This window comes from Mytilus galloprovincialis, chromosome 5 (assembly GCF_965363235.1).
Source record: "Mytilus galloprovincialis chromosome 5, xbMytGall1.hap1.1, whole genome shotgun sequence".
Classification (NCBI taxonomy): domain Eukaryota; kingdom Metazoa; phylum Mollusca; class Bivalvia; order Mytilida; family Mytilidae; genus Mytilus; species Mytilus galloprovincialis.
This window is the reverse complement of record NC_134842.1, coordinates 43,985,117-44,009,688: the sequence shown is the minus strand read 5'-3', so window position 1 is coordinate 44,009,688 and position 24,572 is coordinate 43,985,117. Positions and strand designations below refer to the sequence as shown.

Here is a 24,572-nt window from a genome sequence, read left to right as displayed (position 1 = left end):
ACTACAAACCGTGCTATTTGAAGTAGCCAACATTTTGAATGAGCGACCTATAGGAACTTCAATGTCTGATCCGAACGAGGGAACCTACTTATGTCCGCATGATCTTTAATCTTGGAAGAGCATCTTCGAATGTGCCAGTAGGACATTGTGATGAATCAGACAATTAAAAAAAAACGTTGGAAATGTGTGCAAGTATTTAATACAGGACAATAATCTATTGTGTAGTAATTGAAAATCTGGACAGATAGTTGAAGCAAAGTCAAGTAGAGATGGTGTGACGAGGGATGTAACCGTTCGATACAAGAACATTGGATCTGGAACTAAATAAACCGGAACTCAGGACTTCGAAGATCTGCACATAGAATTGTAGTGTTGCTTCCAGTTGAAGAACAAATTGGTAACAAATGAGATGTAACTTCACAGACACTTTATGGCTGGCAATGTATCGGATCGATAAACCTTATAACTTTGATTGATAATTAATTTTGGATTGTATGATGATTATTTTAATCTGATAGCATTTCCTATATTAGTATTGATTTTATCCTGAATTGATGATGTGATAAAGTACAGCATACGTTAAAGAAGTGGTACTCCAAATAATAGAGGTATTATTATGTGTATAAAATTTCAGTATACAGACTCGCTTCTTTCCGCTCTCTCGATTAACACTGGAATGGTTTTTGAACTTGTTTTGTTCATTCTGGAAAACCAACAAGTTAATAGCAAATGATTGATATGATATAGGCCGTCAATGCATAAGTGATATTAACATTATTGTTTAGCGAATGTTTGAACTGCTCATTGTGTCTTATTAACGGTTATCAATCGCGATGTCAACATATATATCAAAATTGTGACTTGTGTGTTATTTGAATATTGTCATATTGTGTATTTTTAGGTTGAAACATTATTTACAATAAAAAGTTACAGCCTTTGACGAATTATCTTCATACAGTGAGAAGCAATATTTAAAACCAGGCTTGATCCACCATTCATTTCATAAGAGAGTGCTGGTACCAAGTCACGAATATGAAAGTTGTTATCCATTTGTTTGATGTGTTTCAGCTTTTGATTTTGCCATTTGATTACGAATTTTTCGTTTTGGAATTTCCTCAGCATCCGATTTTTATTGGATTTTGTCATTTAACTCGTAATGAAAATGAATGTAAAGTTTATACTGGCTCTCTTTTTCGCTTTTCGCTACTCTCTTTTGGCTAAAACGTTATGCTGTTAAATAGCTATTGTAGACAACCGTCAGATGTTTGAGTAGCTAACTTTGGTTCAGATGATGCGTTTGGACCTGATGATTTTTCCACTTTTAGTTTGATTTTGATTTTATTTTTGGAGTGCAATACTGTTTGTTACTTTTTGCAATGTATTTATTCAAATCTACATGGAATACCATTGCAAATTGCAAATAAGATTAAAATTATAACCAACATGTACATACCGTAACAAAACTTTTCACATCTGTTGCTTTTGAATTCAAATTACTCATTGTTGGAGTAAAACTATTAAGAATCTGAAGAAAAAAAAACAGACAATTTGTTTTAAAAGTTTTTGTTTCTATCAATTTTTTTTTTTTAAAGTTTTTGTTTCTATCAAACATATACTAATGTATGCAATGTTTATGTTTGCATTTTGTTGGATTTTTCATGATGAGGGCCTCAGGGAAGATTAGTTTTACAGCTAACTGTGTAACTCCCTAAAAAAAAGTATTGTTGTTGTTGTTGTTGTTGTTGTGAAAATACAACAGGTGAATATAGATTTGTCATTGCGAAAAAAAATTGTTTGAGGAAGTAAAAAATGTGTATTCGATGTGTTCACATTTTTCAATTATTTGATATATTTGAATCATGTCAATAATTTCTTGTTCGATTATTTTTTTTTGCAATAGGGATTAATGAAAAAAGCTGTAAATAGAAATAAAATGAATCCAGCTCTAATTTACTTACGAATGATCTGACTGATAGAAAATTGAGACATACATTACGTCACAGAGTATTTAACACGGAGCATTGGCAAGCTATAAAGGGTTTAGCAATGACCAGGGTAAAACTATTGAAAGAGTAAAGCCAACGGTTTAATATATATGAAGACGAGAAACGGAAATCACCCATGAACCACATCGACAACCGATAATTAATGAACAACAGGTTGTTCGTGACTTAAGACAGGTGCAAACAAATGCAGTGATTTTAAACATTTTAACACGCGCTAACCTTTACCCTGATCTGAAAGACACACTTATCCACGATTGAATGTGTGTTGAAAAGTATGTAACGGCAGGGTTTTTTACAAATAATATCACATTAACTCAAAACCATCAATGTGGTATGGAGGTCATGGTCATATGAATAATATATACTTTACAATCATATAGTTAACTTAGCTTATTGCTTAATATAGTATCCGATAACATTTATTTGGTGTAGTACAAAAAGCAGATATTCCTTGCAATACCGACGAATGCTCGTTGTGCAGAATGACATTTAACTGTCAGTAAAGAATATACTATGTGGTGCTAGATGGGGTAAATGTCTTCAGCAAATTGAATAAGTGGTCGTATATCTTCTCACTTTTATTGGAAAATAAAACCAATAGGAGTAAGAATATAGCTTTGAAAACCATTGTGTGCATTGAGTTGAGCAAACTGAGTTCACTTTATTCAATATTATGAGTTTCTTTGTTGAATTGAATATAGCACGGATCACGGTAATATATTGATATTAGGTTTAAGCACATATTATATTTAAATGGTGTTCCACATGGAATTTTGAAATATCTCCGAGTAAAAACCTAATTGAGTTATGATATTTACTAGAAAGATTTTGACATCTTATTATAATCGAAATATTTTCTTTAATATAAATAATAAATGTACAGGTCAAACATAATATATAACAGTAGTTTGTCTGATTGGCAACTTTTATTCACCAGGAATAGTTTTACTGTTTACATTATTTACCTTAAGTTTTACTTTATAAACAATTTAAAGTTATGTTACACAAATTTACACTTACAATTGATCATAATTACCACCGTATTTTTGAAGGGTTTATGATTCTCTGTCCTGTCACGTAAAGGTTTGTTAAGGCATCCTAAATGATATCAGTTTAACTTAAAGTTTAAGGTCGTACGATGACCAATTATTGTTTTCATTCAAGTCATTTCGTTTTGTGTGGATGTTTGTATTATTAGCAATCAGACAACATCTTCTTCTATTCATATTAAGCTTTCATTATAGTTATTTATAGACTGTCTTCTAATGACATTTGTCATCATGGTGTTAGCGATTTTCTTATTGCCACTTTGTTCGTGATTCGTTTTAAAATATCTACTTTCTTTATAAAAATATATATATATCAGATTTTGAAGTTTCGAAAAGAAAATTTTGGCAACCCAATAATTTTGATTTGATGGGAAGGGGTGTTGTTTTGAAAATATGCCTTTCGAGACTCAGAGTTTTTTTTGTAATTAGTTTATTTTTGACATCAGTTTATTTTTGACATAAAGACAGAAAATAATCAAGCAGTATTACACACATGTGCAGGTTAAAGTATTGTTTTACAGATATAATTATATTACTTCAACACTAAATAGCAAGTCTTGTCCCAATCATCATTTATAACACATAAATCTTCAGACCATTATTTTTGTGTTCATGAAGGATTTTCTTTATAATTTTCTAGAAATAGTTGATTAAGATATTTACATGTTTTTTTTTATCAATTTTAAGTTTTTCTACAATATCATTTTCTAATCTAAGTTTGAACTGCATACTGAGATTTAAGGTGTTCACATGTCAGTATTGTTTTTTTTTTCATTTGAGATTAGATCGTGTATAAGAAATATACCACCATTACAATAATTTTCATAATTAAATGGCTTCCCAACATATGTTATTGTTAATATTCAGCCAAATGGGTTGTCTCAGGATATTTATGAGATGGTTTTCATTTTTCATCTTTTCTTGCTACAAGTTAGACAAAAAATTTCCCTTCATTAAGAATTTAACTTTTTTGCAAATTTTCGCAAACCCTTTTTTGTCAGGTACAATATATTTTTCTATATAATTTAATAATAAAATTTTGCCAGGGAAAAGATTCAAGAAATCTAGCAATTTATAAAGCATGAAATTTTTAAGGGACATACAAATAAAGGCAACAGTAGTATACCGCTGTTCAAAACTCATAAATCCATGGACAAAAAACAAAATCGGGATAACAAACTAAAACCGAGGGAAACGCATTAAATATAAGAGGAGAACAACGACATAACACTAAAATGTAACACATATAGACAAAATCCCACGAGAATAACAAATATAACATATATATATAACATCAAAACCAAATACATGAATTTGGGATAGACAAGTACCGTGACACGTCTTATCGCAATGTGAATTTACACTCAAAAATAAGAGAAAACAAACGACACAACGTAATAATGTAATACACACAGAAACGAACTATAATATAACAATGACCATATTCCTGACTTGGTACAGGGCATTTTTATAGGAAAAAATGGTGGGTTGAACCTGGTTTTGTGGCATGCCAAACCTCGCACTTTTATGGCCATGTGAAATATAACATCAAAATGACAACACAGGACTACAATATAAATAAATTGGAGAACACAATTGACAAAGAATCACACGAACAACAGCCAACAAAAGGCAACAAGTTCAAAATTTTAATACGCCAGAAGTGTATTTTGTCCACACAAGACCTATGTGTGACGCACAGATACAAAAGTTTGAAAGCCGAAACGAGTACAAAACTATTTATATGGCGGATTTTAACCCTCCCTCATCATACTTTTTTTTTATAGTAACCTTCCTTTTTATTTTGTCTGGTTTTCCATCCCATAAGAAATTAATGAAAATTCCTTGTATTTCTTGCATCACCTATAGTGGTGGATTTGGAAGTACTGTCAGAACATGTTCCAAAAGTGGGAGAGACAAACTTGAATACCTTCCACAAGTAATTTTGATATATTTTTTCTGTATAATTTTTATTTTCAAGATTACATATAGTTTTTTCCCTTCAACTTGCCATTTTGTCTTGCTCTTATCATATTTCCATTACTTTTTTCTTCTCTTAAAATTTCAAGTTCTGTTTCAGCTTTTTCAATATCAAAGTCTAATTTCATCTGAATTATTTAAAACAAACAGGCTGTTTAATTTTTCTAATTTTTCAAAAAGCATATCTTCATCTTATCTTTTTCTTTTTTCTGAAATGGAGAACAAGAACTTGTTTTCATTTTAATAGTTTCCTAAAGTAATTGATTACCAATTGTGTATGCCTTATCAAGGTTTTCAAGATCTTCATTTGGGTCGCATTCATATTCAGATATAACCTCTGTAATATTATGGTTGACTTTTTTAATACTAGAATGCCAGATTCATGTTGCCAGGCATGTAGTTTGTTTGCAGTGCATATATTTGTTTTTAAAAAATCAAAAACTGGCGAAATTGGAAGAGGTGGAGTGTTCTCCACTGATATTCATTATGATTTTATTTTCATTTTATTTAGGTTTTTGTCACACACGTTAATATATGCATGCGGAAAATGACAACATTTTACTTACAGTGTTTTCCGTGATGTCATTTCCTTTATTTAATAAAGATACACTTTTGTCCCTCCCAATCATGCAAACATAAGAATTTGGATCCGCTTTGATAGTTGTAGTGATGTTGTCGCCAGGTTTTGCTGTCGCCTTGTCAAACCGAATAGACACCTAAAAACAGAAATGAGACAGAAATGTCGATTAGAAATTGAAGATTTAAAACTAACTACATTTTAACGAAAACTACATCAATTTGTTTTGAAATTCGGATGTGTTCAGATACTGTCCATATATAAACAGTTTGTCAAATCAAAGTTTTTCATAAAACATAAGTTATTCATCAAATAGAACTTTGCATTTATTTTTATTTAATCAACAACGAATTCCCTTAAGAAAAGTATAACGTTGAAGTATCAAAAGACAAACTTAATTTCACTTTTTAATTCTTGTCTTGATTTAAACGCAGATATTGGCAGCTTCGACACTTAAAGAAAAATAAATAACTTCAATTATAAGCTAGCTGGTAAGTTCACATTATTAGTATTATCGTATTTAATGCAGTTACAGTTAGAGGATCTACTACTATGATTAAAATTTACGTCAGTCTTGTTGAAATTAATAATAGAAACCATACAATTCTGTTTATTTTAATCTGTCTATGATTTTGGAGGTGTTTAAAAAAATCTACCTATAATTTTAGTATGACAGGTATAGGCCTAACAAATTAGTTTAACTATACCAAAGTAATGTTAGTAATTTATAATGCTTATTTACAAATTCCGTAATTCATATTTGTTTTTAAAACTGATATTTAAGTGCAAATGTAGTAAAGGTTTCGAAGGAAACCAATCAAAAACAAGATAGTGGTTCATATCTTTAAAAACTGGCTTATTTGTCTAGAGTCCTGTTTTGTGGAACACTCAGTTGTATACTTACCGTGTCTTTAAAAAGACCATACACTGTTATAAATTCAGAATCTAACACGATTTCTCCATCTAATTTAACATAGTATGCTATCAATTGAGCCTCGGGTGCCATATTCCTCGCTCCTGGTATACTGAAGTTAAAGTCTTTTTGTTGTAAACCATCAAGTATTGAAGACGACACTAACGTGTCCCGGGATAAAACCTGTTGAAACATATTTTGATTTTAATGATATCAGGAAAGTAGAAAGTAAATAGAGCTTAACAAATCTTAAAGAAGATACTTTTTAAGAAATGCTGCTTTACTGTACTCATGAGAAAAATTCAATGAGGCTTTATTATAATTTCGACTAAGAAATCCGTTTGCTTGAAATTTGTGTGTAATATTTTAATTGTATATGCGATTATGTTATATATATAGTAATGATACATAGGAGCTAGTTGACAATAGTGAATACTTTGTACTAATGCATCTACAGATTGTTAGGCATCGGTAAACTACTGTTGCTTTGATGTACAGAGCATACCTGCACAACAAATTTCAGAAGTGGTTTTGTTGACTGAATGTTGAAAAACATAGGACTTCCTACCTATAATATAGATAAAACAGAAATGCTTAGTTCTCGTACAATAAAAATATACAATTAAAACAATGATACAGAGTAATCATAAAAGCGCCAATTTAAAAATTAATTAGATGTACGTGAACATTTGTCATGTATCCAAATATCAGACCCTGAAATAATTCAATTTCAAAATACAGTAATAATAATCTAACCATAGTCGTATTTATAACCTTTTTTAGAATCATTGTTTATCATTGCTCTTCAATTATGTATATTACCACCGCGGTGAATATTATGTAGACAAAACGAGTCTAGCGTACTAGTCATTGATGAATTTTTCAACCAGCCTGCTTGTCAGAAGTTTTGTTTTGGCCTGCAATATCATTGTTTCAATTTTGTAAAACTACTTTTATAAAATGTTGAATAATTCTAAAAAACAAAGTTTTTTATAAGTCATTCCTCTAAACGAGCCACGTAGCTGATATGAATCTCTCATGGTAGGTTGAGAAAAAATTCACGAGCACAAGGTGATCGTATTTCTAATATGGTTAAAAAAACTATTTTTTTACCTTTAGATTATTTTCTGAAATTGTGCATTTTGTATCATAATGAATTGAACGGTGAGCATCAGTTTTCTATTTTCCCTTTTTTAATAGACTTTTCAATTTTCAAATAAAACTGTAAACAGCGATACACCATTAGATGATGAATTAAGTAGGCTGTCATGTTTTTTCAATGTAATCAACAATACTAAATTTACGAACCGATAAACATTGACACAACAAAGTATAGTAACTGTTGCTCTAACGACAATAAACCTTTAGCATAGCCTGCAACATTATGTCGATGAAGAAAAACACTCATAAAAATGTAAAACAGATCTTCGAATATCGTTTTTATTTGTACAAACATTAATTTTGTTTTCTTTAAATCAAAACATTACAAGATATATTTGCTATATAGCTATGCATTATACGGTCCTATTTTATATCGATACTTATGCATGGTATTTTGCCATTGCACAGATTTTGATTTTCTGTATATATTTATGTAATATTGACAACAAGTCGATTGGCTTTGAATCAATTTATAAGATAAATAAAACTACTTTTAGCTACTGCAGGTTCTCGATGGTTGTTAGTTGCATTTATTTTAGCTTCTTGACGAGCTAAAAAGTAAAGCTTGTTCAAATGATTTCTATAGTTTGGTTGTATGTAGTGCTATATCATCACTGTCCAAGGTTTTCGGAGTGTTAGGTGACCACAAAAATATGTTAAGTCAGGTCATATTCTGTATACTTCTGTCGGAGCATGTACTTCATTGATTGTTGTTAGTTGTTGTATATCAAATTTGTTTTATCGTTTGAATGGTTCCTCAGAAATCAGTATGTTAGTTTTGATTTCGTCGCTTGAAAATGTTTATGTTTCTCATGTCTGGAAAATTTATAGCTTTATACATGTAATATGCGGTACTAGTTTTTATTATTGTTTAAGACTGTACAGGTCTTCAGTTCCTAACTTCTCCATCATATTGTTGGTTGAAATATTTATCATTGACTATCAAACTACATGATTATATTATGATTCTATTCTTTAAATATATAAACACTCTACATACCGTTGGAGTCACTGAAAGACTTCTAAGTTGAATGAATGTATTGCTGGGTGACTGATATTTAAATATACTCTTGAAGGCTTGGATCTTGCCGAAAACGATCTAAAAATGTACATATTTGATTCATAATCCAAACCTTTTGACCCTAACACGATGATTGCTTTTTAATTTAATTAGTAACTGAATTTGATTTTTGCACTAAACAGAAATGTCAATGAATAAAGTTTGTCGTTCACTCGTATATAAGGCAATTCTGTCATTTATTGCACATTTCTTTTAAAAACACATTTTGAGGTTTCATACAAAAAGGCATGCCAAATAGAATCTGCGAATTAAATAGAGCAGTAATATTTGGTCAGTCAAACGTGTTTATCTATATTGTACAAAAAGACAAGCATTTTGAAGAGGTCGTATGCATTCATGGTATAAGAAGAACACATATAACCTAAATAGGAAATTATTTATTTAGATATACCATGAATCAATTTTGACATAATGAAGATGCAGAAATTGTTTCAATCAAATTTGGTGTTTTAATTTTCTAAAATGGCAAGACCATAAAAATGAACAATCTGCAAACAACATCTTAGTTTCCAAATGAGAAGCACATTAAGATGTGACGCCAGCATACTGCTAACGAAATGACAATGCTTGAACAGTCCAATGAACATTTGGCATTTAAGACTCCGAGGTTAAAAACTTGTTAAAAATGGATAAATATAGCGTCTCCTATCTAAAAAAAGATTGTAACAGTGTCGTCAGATCAAAAAACGTTCTCTTATCCTATTGTAAAAATTAGTGTTAAAGGGAAAATTCCGATACAAAGTTTTATCGATTCTTATTTAGATAAAGGTATGAATATTATGGATATTTAAATGTCACATTTTGAAAATAATCTAGGGATAAATAAAATACAAGCAAGTTGTTTTTCTAGAATATCAAAAACTGTCCATAAAATAACCTGCCAGATGAAATCTTCAATGCATGCAATAAACCATTTTAGATATATTCATATTTATCTTAAAACGTTAAAACATTAATCACATAGCACGTCATGATATTTGTTAGGTAATTTAACACCATACGTTATCGCTATGAACTCATCTTTTGGCTTGAGACATGTTCCTATTTCGTAATCATATCGTAACTGTAATTCATCACCTTAAAGTCAGCCTGAATTGTATTGTTTGGTATGACAATTTCCACAACTATTTTCCCAGTTTTTGAGACTTGTATATGTTTGTCGGCCAGCCTAGTGCTCAATGTAGCTGGACCGTAATAGTATGTTGGAATACTAGATGGAACTGCGTCTTTATAGAAAAGGGTTGTTTCCAAAATAACAATGGGATTTGCTGTTTTGATAGGCGTTGTATCTTGTCTTGTAAGAGAGGCCTGCAACAAAGCTAGTTACGAATATTAAATAATCAAAATATCAAGATTAGATATAGTAAAAGGTCAATGATAAGTTGATATTAACATGACAATTCATTTAAACATAAAGAGATGTTTTGAATCTTGATACCATAGGGCGACACGATATTAACAACATAGTAAGTTATTGTGCTAAGTAGGAAGACTGTGTCCTTTCACCAAACAGGTTTTACCTAATTGAATTTTAACTCACCTCTAAAACTGAGCAACTGGTAAAATATGTTAGCTCATTGCTTCAGTAAAAGTTTGATAGTATGAAGTGAGTACAGTGTATTAGAAATAATATTTACCATCCAAATCCAGTTATTTATTGTGTGAGTTATGAAATGAGAATAACATAATCACTTATTTGTACAATAACATGAGGCACTAGTTTTAAGGCATTTGACTTGTATATGAAACCTTATGTTAGTTTAAATTTGACTTTTAAGTTCGGGTCTATGTACTTTTAACAATATCATTAAATATATATGTTTTAGATATACGTTTAGTCTCGTTTCTCATACATCTTTACGGTCTATTATAACTTTTGAAATGGTAAAAATTGACCATAATACTGTTTCGTATTTTTTCTGTTGACTTTTCTTTAATGAATACTAGTAGTTTTACGACGTTATATAATATATCTCATTTCTTTTCTATACTTATAATTCAGTTATTTTTTAAAGTTCCTTTCAACATTTATAAATTATACTTCTTACCTTTATAGTATATGGAAAACCAGGTTTAAATGATTGTTTTGTGTTCTTCAGAAATTGTAGTTTCTCATCTTTATCTGCAAATTTAGTGTGCGCTGAATTCGATAACGTAATACGAGTCAAACTTTCAGTAACATTCGCTACGACAACTAGCTTATGCGTAGTACTAATACGACCTTTTGCACTTGCAAGTGGTATGATGAATTTGGCTTTTCCGTCAGGCTGAAGCAGAAACAAAACAATCAAACTGTAGTCATATATAAGATAAGAACCATATTTGGATGAACTGTGGTATACATCTTAACGGTTTTATAATGTAAACAGCGAATTCGTCATACCACTAATTTTACAAATTGAAAACATACGGGGTAATAAACCAACAAAGGAATAATAGTCATCAACGGCCTTGATAGTCATTAACAATCTGTTTTGCCAAGCAATGCAGATACAAAAAAAAAACCACAAAAACTGATATTCACTCGAAAAGAAAGGAATGAATATATATTTTTGCATAATAGTTTAAAAATTATTTTGATATTTAAAGAAAATACAAACAATCAACAGATTATTATTTCTGCCGATAGTCAGTAATGGCATACAGATAAATCATCCATATGGCTACCAAATGACATACATATTTACATGTAAAATTTAAGTCATATACGAAAGGATATACATATTAATTTTCCATAAGGTACAAAAAAGACATACATCTAAATCTTCCACAAGGTACGAAATGGCATGCATATAAATCTTCCAAAGAGAACGAAATGACATACGTATCAATATTTCTTTCAAGGTAATAAATGATCAAGGTACGATATAACAACGATACGAAATAACCAGGATACCGAATAGTTTTGATTGTACATAGAGCAAAATGAAGGGTAGGAAAATGTTGTGGCGCAAATTGACTATAATTTATGGAATACACTGTATTATAAGCAACAGAATAATTACAATTAAAGCGCGGTTCAATTTTCTACTACCTTACGAAATTGTGTTCACATCATGTAAAAGCTTCTCTATATCTATTTACGGCCTCAATGGTAGCGTGTTTTTTCACCAGTATGAGAGGTTGGGGTTCAAACAGCGGCCTTGTAAGACCAACGACTTTGACGTTGTTATTTGCTGTTTCTCTACTAAGCACGCGGCATCAAGGAGTGATAACACTGACTGGTGAGCTGTTCAGGTTAATGTGTCTGGGTAGGGTGATATTTCTTTTTGTTAATTTTCACCTTTTTAACTTACACGTTAAAAGTCCAACTCAGTGTCTCGGACTAGAACAAAGCAGTGTTAATATTCGTCTTAAATAAAAACGTTTTCGTCCATAGTATGCATTTAATTAGCAACTTATCTAAGCAACTTACGCCCATCGATATATTATATAGCTGTATCAGTGTCTCCCATCCTGAATAGCTCCAGTCATCGTATTTATAAGCCAGTCCCGCCTCTATGTTAACACATCCAGTGACAGGCTTTCCATATGTGTACCTTATCATAAACAAACAATTTATATTTGTATTATATATCAAACTCACCAAAGATAACCGGCCTGCAATTTTCTGTACAAACATGACATTCGATTCAAAACTGTTTGAAACCAAATCAAATATAAAGTTGAAGAGTATTAGAAAGACAAAACATCCTAAGGAATGCTGCCTAGTTAGGCTTTTCCAATACATAACATGGGTATATATCAATTGAACATATCATAACAATTAACTGATCTCATCATTAAATTAACACATTAAACCAAGTAATATTCAAATTCTGGGTTACACATATCCTTTCTCTCCTGCAAGCTTTATACTAAACATTTTAAATATAAAAAGGATGATTGCCATGGTTTTTTTTAGTATCTACAAACTAATTTAAATAAAAGAAGATGTGGTAAGATTGCCAATGAAACAACTCTTCGCAATTGACAAAATGACACAAAAATTAGCAGTTACAGTATATATTTAAAATATTCTATCGGCATTCGCCTAGATATGTTGTACAGTTTTATACGACCCATCTTGTAAACATGTACACAAGTAGGTTTTTATGAGACCTCTCTGATCAGAAAGACAATATATGTAATCCTCTGAGATAAATAAATCATCCATTCATATTAAACCACATGTACTTACATAGCTTGAACAGTACCATGTACATCTGATTCTCCCATTAACACATAAGAAGGAAGTTCAATCGACACTTCAAACGTTGGCAGAACTGAAACAGAAAAGAAAAGTAGCAGCCGGGAGAACCAATATAATATAGGTAAATTTTGAAATTATCAGAAGCTATATAATTAGACGGTAACTCGGACATTTCATATAAAGATACAAATATAAAATTTGAATGAATATTGTTTTTCTGTGTTCAGTTATATTACCATTGTCGATTCCTACCACTGTTTAATCCAATAGTATTCAAAATTTCATCAGTTTATATTTAACTATAAATATCATGAAGATGTGAAGACTTAATTTTGACTTAATCATTGTAAATTATATGTTACGAAATTGAGCTTCCGAATATGATTCAGACATCAACCATCTCAAAGTGGAAACGCATTAAAACAACTATATAGTATTTAATGTCACCACAAAAGTTCTGACTACGGGTTGTGATACCCGCGGAATGAAACGTGATCAGCAGTGGAAGCCCCCAAGTGGTCATACTAACTAATTTAAGATACCAAGATTATAATTTGGTACGTCAGATTTAGCCTTCGTTTGAAAAGTTGCTTGGTGCACTTTTAAATTCAAAGCTGAAGAGCATTCAGAACTGAAAAATCTGAAAACTACGGTTAAGGTTTAATTAAGAATTGAATGCTCTTTTTTGTAAATTTATTGGGGTGTAAAAGCGTTGACCGAAGTACATTTTGTATGAAGCGCGGAAGCGCTTCATACTAAAAATGTGCGCACGGTCAACGCTTTTACAACCCTATTTCGTTACAAAAAAGCATTCGATACTTATAATTACTTTTTTACCTATAAGATCATGCAAACACGCCTTTTATCAAGTTTTTATTTCATTTACCTGTGCACTTTATTGTGGGACCTCGTGTCATCATGAATGAAAAGTTTTATTGTGTGATACAACTGCTTAAGGAATAACATGTGATGTGCAATTAGCCAATCTGAATAAAGTATTATGATGAAACATGCATCTAATGTAATTATAGGTAAATATATATTTAGGTTCAGAATTTTCAAACATAGAAAAAAAAACCAGTTAATTTGCAGCAGATGCACATATCAATGCTCTTTCGTGTCAACACAACAGTGGTGACTCATCAGTTACATCCAACAGTTGTGAATTCAAGTACTCTTGTAATCGCCTCTGAAACATAATCATTACAAAACGGTTTTTTTTTACATAATTTAAGACCAATTAAGATTAAAAAAACTGTAGATTGAAAAACATAGCTCCAGAACAATCTTGAAAACCTCACTGTTTTGGAGACGTTCTCATGTTTATCATTTTGACTTTCACATCGTTGACTTCAGAAATTCTAAACACTTTATAAATAAGCGAAAAAAGTATCTTCATATCACTTAAGGTAGCTCGCGGGTATTAATCTATTTTTTTTTAAATATAGGATTTCGCTATATTTTTCATATGCGTACTAGAAAAATACAATAAAAAAATGGGGTCACCGTTCATTTAAGCTCACAATCTGTCTTCAAAAGAAGCATGCTTTTTTGTTAAGGTACTTTATTTTCTGTTGAACTAATAAGAGAAAAATAGGTTATATCGAAATAAAAAAAAATGGAAAATGATAATAAAGATTATAGCTAGGTCACCGATAAATTAAAAAAGACATTTCAATTTTAATGCCAAAAAATGACATTTTTGCGCCAAAGGGAGATAGTTTGGAGCTTTTTCAATGATATACACTTTTTGAAAGTCATCTTGGGCCAAAACGAAGCGATTTGTTTGGTTGATTTTGGTACCATATCACAAAGTTACAACTAATAGTGTAATAAATAAAATTTATAATGAAAAAAAATGTTTAAAAAAAATCTGAAATTTTTGTACCCTCGAGCCTCTCTAAATAGATAATCAAATCTGCTATTTTTGAAAACAATCATATAACAATTGTTAAAAGTCCATGATTAAATGAATATAGGAAAAGAAGTATTTGAACTTTTTCAAATATGTCAAGTACGTAAACTCCAACCTGTACAATACCTTTAATAAAGTCATAGTGTTCAAATGAAATGATAAATGAAAGAGCGGATGAACAAAAAGAAATGTCTCAATTGAAACTTATTGAGATGCAATGAAATAAGTTCTGATATTCTATTAAAGAACTATCTAATAATTTACTTGGTGGGAAAACAAAAGGTAAACAAACGTCTTAACAACCGCCGAGCTTTAAAACGTGAAAGTTACTTGTTTATTAAAATGTGAAAAATTCAAAATGGTAAAACCTTTAAAACAAAAATTGGGCAAAAAACGGGATTATAAAAACTAACCAATTTAAAAGCATGTGCATAATTCATTGCATGCACACAGGACTTTTGTAAAACACCCGCAACTCGGTAAAGTAGGAAGTCATAGAACTAAAAATGACTGTCTTACCATATTGGCTTACTACAACAGTTTTTGTTGTCGTTTTCCCCTATAATAAAAAAGAAAAAAACGTATTTTAATAAAGGTAGTATATCAACTTAACCCAGCTTATTCGTGTTACTTTAATAGATCGTTATCTTTAATTTCGAATAAGATAAGTAGGTTCAAAATAATAAGACGTCATTTGAATACTTTAGATACCATCTGGTTTAGAAACTTTGATTTTGCTCTAAATGATTTTAAACATAATGATATTTGAATTGCTTTAAAGTTTTAAAAACGTATTGTCTACAAGATGCATGTCGATACTTATACTCAGGTATTACACATTCTCATTCTTCTATCAAACTGTGTGCATGTACGACTTTAAACGGAATTTGTTGGTTGTGACTTTTTAATATATATTAGTCGTAAAAAGCCCATGATTTATGTGTTAGTTGTAATAAGTAAATAAGTTTTCTTATAAAATCACTTATCATAGTAAAATGGAGTTACAACTGCCAACTAATATGTTGTACCTCCAAATTTCCAAGTTCTAATGCAAAAATTAACGCACGTAAACGTAAAAGGAATGAACACAAAAATATCAATATTTTCAAAAATTATATACATTTTGATCATATTCAAGTCGTAAGTTCGTAAGATAAGCACTAAAGAGATGATTTACTGAACATTTTGTTTTTGTCAAAAAAGACTACCATGTCATAATCAAATGATCCCTTATCAATTATCAAATCACATCAAATGTATGAAAAAAACATAAATTCTAGAAACGACATAGCATTGTTTAATACGTGATATGGAAAAATACATACTTTTATTTTAACATTTAGTTTCCAGGTTCCAAGAACAGGGTGAGTATCCATTACCATTTTATCAGTGTAAACACCACTGGTATCACTGACACCACGCCATTGCTTTATGAGGTTATCATTGGGATCCTTGTAAAACATAAAGTAAAGTAATTCGGTAGTATGTTTAAAGATTTATCCATATCAACTTGTATAAGTATAAAGGTACTCGTTGGCCCAGTGGTCTAAATGTAGCTAAGAAACTTATCTTCTGTATCACTCGCCTGTAGAACTGAAATAGTCATTTAAATTTCCACCAGTGGAAGTCGCGTTCGACTACAATCTCCACCATAACGCAAAATAAGGTGGGCTCGTGATTTAGCCTTAAATACGACCTGTTTGTGCATTTTACGAGTAAAGGTGCATGTTAACAATTAATGTCAATGTTAAACGAATTAAAAATTAGCACGAACACAATTGTATAAGGCATACCATAATTGACATATCAAAGGAATAAAGTAATTGACAGACAAAAGTCATACCATAATTGACATATTAAAGGCATACCGTCATTAACAGATTAAAGGCAGAACTTTATTGACAGACCAAAGGCAAAGTGTTAAGATAGATAAAAGGCAGGATTTAAGTTACATATCGTTGATATATCGATGATAAAATTAGTTATAAATAAGTTGCTATTTCTGTAAGAATAGGGTCCATTTGAACGCCATCATGTCCTTCATGTTATCATGTCCTGGTGAAGTTAAATATTTGCCAGAAAACTTGACCGATTTCGTTTTATATTACACATGAAAATTTAAAACAGTGAACATCCTTATCAATTATGAGATGATTAGAAATCATTTGCCACAGTTTTATAGAACGTTTTCCATGTTTTTAAGGGGTTTTAGTATGCAATACAAGCTGGTCAAACATTTATTGAAGAATGGAAACTTAAAGTTATAGGTTCATAAAGTTTTGTTGAATTTTATCACAATGAAGTTCTTACTTATTACCAAATCAACGCTTGTTTTAGACGGCAATTTACATTTTTGATATCTTCTCTCAACTGTAGTTGTTCGAATTTTTACATTACATGTATAAGCAATTGAGATTTTGTAAACGTGTATTCATATTACATGAGTATGCAATATTTGCAATTTAAATGTATAACGCACTTAAATTGCTTCCAGAAAATGTTATTTTTATTTTCAAATTGATAAACTTACTTGAATATCTATGTCCATTAAACTATGATATACAGTTAGATTTGGATACAGAGCAAAAACCCTAAAGTTAACTGAAATATTAATTATAAATGTAAGATATCAAATATCAAAATGCACACACAATTCTTAAATAAACATTCAGAAACAGCTTTATAATGGAAGCTAGCTTGAAATAAAATGATGATTGAATGACCTTCTGCAGAATAATGAATTCAATTAATAAAATATTCTTATGTTGCAAAAAAAAAGAAGAAAGACAATTCTACATATTTAACTTATCCCTGTTTTAAAAGTGTTAATCAACTATATTTTAACGTGTTACTCACTTGTTTGTCCTGCTTTGTATTCCCCTTTATCGGTCTGGATATTTACCGAAGCTTTGCTTTCAAGAAATTGGAGATCGGCTTTTTCAGCAAAAAATAGACCATCTGTTCCAGTAAATTGTATTCGATATGAGCCACTTGTGAGAGTATCTGGCACCTAAAGCAGCATCAATAATTTTTAGGTTTTCGTCGTGATGTAAAATATAAAAAAATACACAAACGTTTTTATACATTCTTCTTTATGTAATAAAGATATTATCTTTTTGAGATGGGATGACACAATCACAAAAATGCACATCTTTAGTATTCTGTAAGTTATTGGTTTTGTTCAAAGTAAGCGGGGATTGAGATATACTTGTTTCTTTTGAAAATAGATTAATGCGATGAATTAAAAAGAATATCTTAACTAAGGTCAACGTAATGTGAGTGAATTAGAATCGTATTTCTTTATAATTTCTTTATAATTTCTTAATTATTTCTTAATTCATTAACGACTATGTTATAAATAAGTTTACATAAGTCAAATATTCGATTTTGAACGTTTCTGCTGAAGCTAAATCCAGAAAATCGCGCATGGGATATATGAAATTTTTAAATGTTATCGTATTTTTTGTTTCCTTATTAGAACCCAAACTTGTATATTGTCACGATTCCTTGAAAGATATCACAGGAATAGATAAACTTAGCTGTATTTGGCAAAACCTTTTTTTTTCGCCAAGTAACATAAACATATTTTCAATTGAAATTTTTCTTCTTTCAGTTTACATTTCCGGAAAATCGTTAATAAAAGTAGAGGAGACGCCAAAGGTTAGCTTCAAACACTTGCGTCACAAAGTGGTAGATAAATCCTTTATGTGACATATACAGACGCCATTTAACCAAATCATTTTGTCAAACAGTACAATCAACACCTTTATTAATTGGTCCTTTTTGTCTACAGCTATGAAATGTAATCAGCTGATTATTGATTTTCTGTCAAAATTTTAATGAGTTCCAGTGAATACCGAGTATTGTCAGGTAAAGTCAGGTAAAGTCCGAGAAACCCATTACAAAATAAATAGACAAGATGGGTGAAATTAAATCATTATACATATTATATTTTTTTGGCCAAATTTTTTCGCAAATGATGAATTTTAATAGCCACAATTATTATTTTTCGCAGAAAATGGCGACCGCCAGCCGAAACCCTGTCGTCAATACTCAACCATTGCATTCTGTCTTTAGTTTGACAGTAACTCTTGAGTTTTGTAAAGACCAAGCACGCGTTCAAAATTTTAATCCTGACATAAAATTATGATGAGTTTATTAACTATACTAGACTTAAACCGGGATCACGAAAAATGATTTGAAATTTGGATTTGCTGCTTCTATGCTAAGAACGAGTCAGTAAGTAGTAAGTGCAAACATTCGGAGACATAATAATGTATCTGAAACAGAATAATATTTTTGGGTAGGGTGAAATGTTTGCATGTAACCTTGTGAACTAGAAAGGTAAAAACCGACTCGGTGTTTCGTTCAAGTGCAGATAAGGGTGAATATTATTTTACATAAACATTATATCGTCCATAATATGCATTTATTTTGCCGCTTTACGTTATACAGTAATCAATCATTATCATCAACATGTTAAAAAAAAATACTTGGAACAAAAAATTAGATCAACTTATAAGTGTATGCCATTGTGAGTATACAGTACAAAAGTATAAGTGACAACACATATCAGTCATAGTATAAAGCATTTGACAAAATTTGTAAGTTATAGTTTATTTTAAATGTCATGAAAGTGGTGTAAGTGAACGATAAGTAAATAATGTGATGACAGATTACGCCTAACCACCCACCCTCTGTTGAAAGTTACCTGGTACACATATAAGCATTAAATTAAAGTCAAAAATGTTTATGTACTTACATGCAGTTTTAACAAATTTGTAGATTCTAAAATAATTAATAAGGATTATACAGAGAAAAATATTGTGTCTAGTATAACTTGCTGCATAAATAAATATTATCTAAGAAAGTGAGTCACGTCAATATTCATGAAGGGACGCTATCTACATGTATATAAAAGAAACGATAGACAATGTCTTACTAACAAATAGGCAATACAAACGTAAACAGAAGATAAATGCAGATTGAAGTTAATGTGACTTTATGTGCTGCAAAATAAAAGAGTAACACTGTGCCTGAATTACATAATTTATTGTTTAATACATTAACTACGCAATCATATCACAAAACATTTCAGTAAGTTGTTAAGTATGAAATAAACAATGGCACGTTTTTTAATAGAAAAATTAAAACATAAGAACATTTATTTTGGGAATTTGAACACACACAGATTGAAAATTCTGACCAATTAGTGTAAATTTATCACAAGAAGTTTTTTTGTTTGGTTATATAAAGTTTTGTTCTCAACTGATCCTTATTGTTAATAGGTATATGACTTAACTGTATCTGTTGTATACCTTATCTATGGTAAATGTTTTTGCTGTTATTTTCTTTTTATTTATTATAGTTTGTGCATTTAAACGCAATAACGGGTAAAATACTATACATTATAGGCAATTTAATCCCCATAGAAATCCAATATTAATTTCATCAGGAAATTCTACCGTAGATGTAATTCGGCTATTCTATTCATTCTCTGTCCATATTGGTCATATTTTTTCTTGCGTGTTTTAATAGTTATATATATTTCAAACTTCCCGGTCAAAGACTCATCGTCAATCTGAAATGCACTGACCAAAATATAAAGTGTTATGTTCATGGCAAAAAGAGTTTAAAACATTTGTTTTATCTTACCCTTGCAACAGACGGAACCTTAAATATATTTTAGGTGGCATTGGGTCATTTCCAGGTGTTTTTTTTTGTATTTTGAGCAAATATTTGTGTTCATTTGACAAATAAAAACAAATCACTTTCTGCTTATGACCTGATATGCTTAATGATACACAAATCAACTCAAAACAGTGACCGACAGGCTCAAAGGCGTCATGTTCACTAAAATCATGGTATTTTCTATGAAAATATGAGCTCTTAAGATAAGATAAAGAAATTGAAGGAGAATCGGTTATCATGAATTTATGTGCGTTAATATACGACTGCACACCTTTTGTTTGAATTTTAAATTATTTACTGATAGCCGGGACCGTAGTTACTGTTTAAGCTGAGTGTTTTTTATATCACATAATATATATATTTCTATATAAGTGACAAAGTAATCAAATGTAAAACAAGTTGTAATTTACATTCCATGTGCCATATCTTATCTAAACAGAAACTGTCGAAAAGAAAAACGAACCTGGTTTGAAAACTTCAACAATGGATCCAACAGAAATACCAGAAGGCATCTCAACCAATTCAGCCTTTACACTTACATCGCTTTTTGCATGTAAGATGTGAATACCAATGTCCAGATTTATTCCAGGATGCAATGTCTTTGGTGCAAATATTAAATATGAGCTGTTGAAAAAAGGTATTGAACTAAATTTGTGCATTATGAGTTATATTGCAAGACTTGGTTATCAGTACCTATATCGAATGATCAGCACAACGCTATAAAATGCAGCAAAAAAAAAAATATATAAAAAGGTCATAAACAATTTTAGCGGAGATTATCTATACATAAAAATTCAGACTCATCATATCAAATTTGATTTTGAAATGAGCTATTTGTGACAAGTATTTTTAAGATCTAAAATATAGTGAATTAAGTCTATTTTTAAAAACTAACAATCATGTTTTTTCGATTCAAAACTCTTTAACTTTATTAAGTGGACCCCTTTGCAATTGGTTTGTGAGCAAAGGCTATTTTGATCGAGAGGGTAGGAATAGGACTCTTGTATCATTTTTTTTTTCTGAATCAGGATGATTATTCTGTCGCTTCTCTGTGTGTAAATAACTTTTTCAGTTATTATTAGATGAATTGCAACACTGTTCTTATGTCTTGGAGTATTGTTTTTTTTTGTATAAATATTGAGTTTGTTATCAGTAAATCAAAATCATACTTATAGTTTTGTTATAAACATATGCACTATAACAGTACTATAATCTGTCGGGACCTTTTTTTGACATCGCACATGGTCATGTGTTTCCGTCACTGTTAATGACGTCTTTACACTACAAACATTGAATTTGGGATATGTACTGACTGATATTTAAGTCTTAGATACTTTCATCAGTTGGTATAAGTTAAGATAGTAATGATACAGATACTCACTTGCTAGCAGCGCCATTTGACACCAGTGTGACAAAAACTATACAGAAAAGCATACTAACAAAATCTTCTTGTTCTATAATGAGAAAATACGATACCGAAATATAGATTTTTTTCTAATTTATCAATTTTAATGTTTTCTGACGAATTTGAATTTAACCTAGAATTGGAACTTTTGATATGCATGTATTTTAAGTGTATTTTTAGTTCGACTCATCTTCGGATTGGACCCACATCCTTCTGTAATTATGGTAAGCGTTCTGCCATGTCAAATATATTTTGAAAAAAAGAGACTATTATTGTTTCACAATAAGAGGACGACTCCTATCGGGCAATTTTAGGGCTTTGTTTATATTCATTGGATGTTGTGTCTCTACCGTTCGAAGTGTTGTGTATCCTTTGTCCTGGAAAACAAAACAATGGTTCCATTTAATATTTTTACATTTGATCAAGCTTTTGGATAAGAGAATTTACCTGTACCAACATTTTGTTAATTTGATAGTCTTGTTGTTAGACAAGAGCCACTATCAATCCGGATGTATAATGAACAGATGTGACAGCATTTTCGTAAAGGTGAAACTACATAATGGTGTCACTTGTTACGCAGATAATCAGGTCTTAAGCACCAGAGTCCATCTTCTGTTTTTGCATGGTTGTGTTGCTCAATCCTTATATAGTATATAATGTTACAATTAAGTGTTTAATTATAAGTAAAAAATTATCCAAGGTACCAGGCTTATAACTTTATTCGCCAAACGCGCGTTTCATCTACATAATACTCATGAGTGACGCTTAGATCAAATTAGTTAGAAAGCCACACAAGTATAAAGTTGAAGAGCATTGAGGACCCAAAATTCCAAAAGTTGTGCAAAAGTAACACAGAAAGTAACATTAGTAATGCATGCAGTTATTCAATGTTATTTTTAGATCAAAAGCGTACTTAGTTGAATTAAAAAAAATATATTAAAACGTATCAGTGCACGTTTGGTATCATTTTAAAATTTAGCCATTTTATTCATGTAGGCATATTTATAGTAATATTTATTAACGAATATTGAACTTTCCGCTTTTCTTTTTTTATATTCATTAAGATGTGAGGTGTACAGAAAATAGTGTTCAACTAAGTGACATATTTGGCTTAATTTATACTCATTTGTCAAATCGATACACGAAATTAAATATATAATAATTTACAATTTCCAAAATATTTAAATATTTTCTTTATATAAGAATGACCTTTTGGAAACAGATAAATCAAATTAATACCAAACCCAAACAAAAATAAAATAAAATCCACAATGCATTTATGAATCTGCAACAGACATCCTATTACTGCTTATAACAGCTGTAATACAATATGATATGTGTCCACAGTTCTATTCAAAACAACTTTTTTTTAATCATGAACTGCCGACAATTGTCTTTAGTTCCGAATAAGTTTGAAATATAATTGAATTTCAATTATGTAAACAGTAGATCAGTGCTTCATCATGTTCCTGCAATACCAACAGCCGAATAAGGTTGTGCAAGGAAAAACGTTTTACATTACCTGCCATGAAGTTTGTCTTATCATATAAGTCTGCACTCAGTTTTTCTTTAATACTGATTAAAGTTCAAGAAAATGAACCCGGATAAAGTTTAACCTTTGTACTAGCCAAGTTCTATAAAGTGCACTAGGAATATATGATAATGTTGATCAGATGATTATATTAGGTAGAAAAATTGTGCTCACGATTTACTAACTTGGGCGCAAGAGCTACAGTTGGGTGCAGACCAAGCATTACATAAAGTAAACGAAAGTTAACGCCGCGTGCACATATTTCGTTAGTTAACTTCAAATCTCCCGTTTACTAGTAAACGCACGTTTACTATAATTACGTTAACGTGGCTGAAATGGAAATTTCTAATGTCTACATTAGTAAACGGGCGTTTACTATGTGTCCGTTTAGTCAGTAGTAAACGGGCGTTTACTTCAGAATTCTTCAAATTTATTTTTACGTGCACTTAAAAGTAAACGGGCGTTTAGTACAGATTTTACAAGTATATTTTTACGTGCACTTGAAAGTAAACGCACGTTTACTTTTCGCGTTAACTGATTGGGTAAATTTAGAAATAAACTTCAAGTTCATTTGCACATTTATTTTATAAAAACGACCTTTAGTCTTAATATTTTACGTATATGTGTTTCAAACCAGAACAATTCAAAAACTCTTTTAATTCGAACTATTAAATTACACAAAATCACTTTCATTAAGTCCATTAACTTTACTGATTGGCAGATTTTCTATATTTTTCTTCCAAAAGTTACATGTGCAAATATCGATACGAAAAGAAAGGTTATCCGAGACATCGGGAGAATATTTTAATATGATGGGATATAAACATCATGGTTTATATTGTTTCGTTCCCCATTCATAATTGTCTCTTCGAATTCCTACTATAACTCGGGGTATTTAATACATAATTTTTAATCGAAATTCACCTTGTTTGCCTTGGATTTATATGATAAGATTCTGTTTTGACAAATGATAAAAAAAAGACGTAAATTGTACAGTGTATTAAAGGGGATATCGATAAAGGGTAATATAAGTATGTACATTTGTATCGGTCATCTCGTCAATTTAAATGT

At 30.5% G+C, this 24,572-nt stretch overlaps 1 protein-coding gene across 1 annotated transcript in view; it reads right to left on the bottom strand.

Annotated features, from left to right (window-relative positions):
• Positions 1-23,532, bottom strand: part of LOC143075874 (CD109 antigen-like) — a 59,847-nt gene extending 36,315 nt beyond the window's left edge. The window contains exons 1-17 of the mRNA XM_076251460.1: positions 23,493-23,532; positions 21,947-22,019; positions 21,029-21,189; positions 19,637-19,662; positions 17,731-17,884; positions 17,405-17,475; positions 16,200-16,325; positions 15,394-15,433; positions 12,948-13,032; positions 12,183-12,306; positions 10,816-11,034; positions 9,845-10,075; positions 8,687-8,785; positions 7,031-7,093; positions 6,517-6,708; positions 5,602-5,751; positions 1,454-1,525 (exon numbers count right to left, since the gene is read on the bottom strand). Coding sequence (XP_076107575.1) covers positions 1,454-1,525; positions 5,602-5,751; positions 6,517-6,708; positions 7,031-7,093; positions 8,687-8,785; positions 9,845-10,075; positions 10,816-11,034; positions 12,183-12,306; positions 12,948-13,032; positions 15,394-15,433; positions 16,200-16,325; positions 17,405-17,475; positions 17,731-17,884; positions 19,637-19,662; positions 21,029-21,189; positions 21,947-22,019; positions 23,493-23,499 — 1,893 coding nt within the window. The 5' untranslated portion in view covers positions 23,500-23,532. The remainder of the gene's footprint in view (positions 1-1,453; positions 1,526-5,601; positions 5,752-6,516; positions 6,709-7,030; positions 7,094-8,686; positions 8,786-9,844; positions 10,076-10,815; positions 11,035-12,182; positions 12,307-12,947; positions 13,033-15,393; positions 15,434-16,199; positions 16,326-17,404; positions 17,476-17,730; positions 17,885-19,636; positions 19,663-21,028; positions 21,190-21,946; positions 22,020-23,492) is intronic.
• Positions 23,533-24,572: the final 1,040 nt, after the last annotated feature.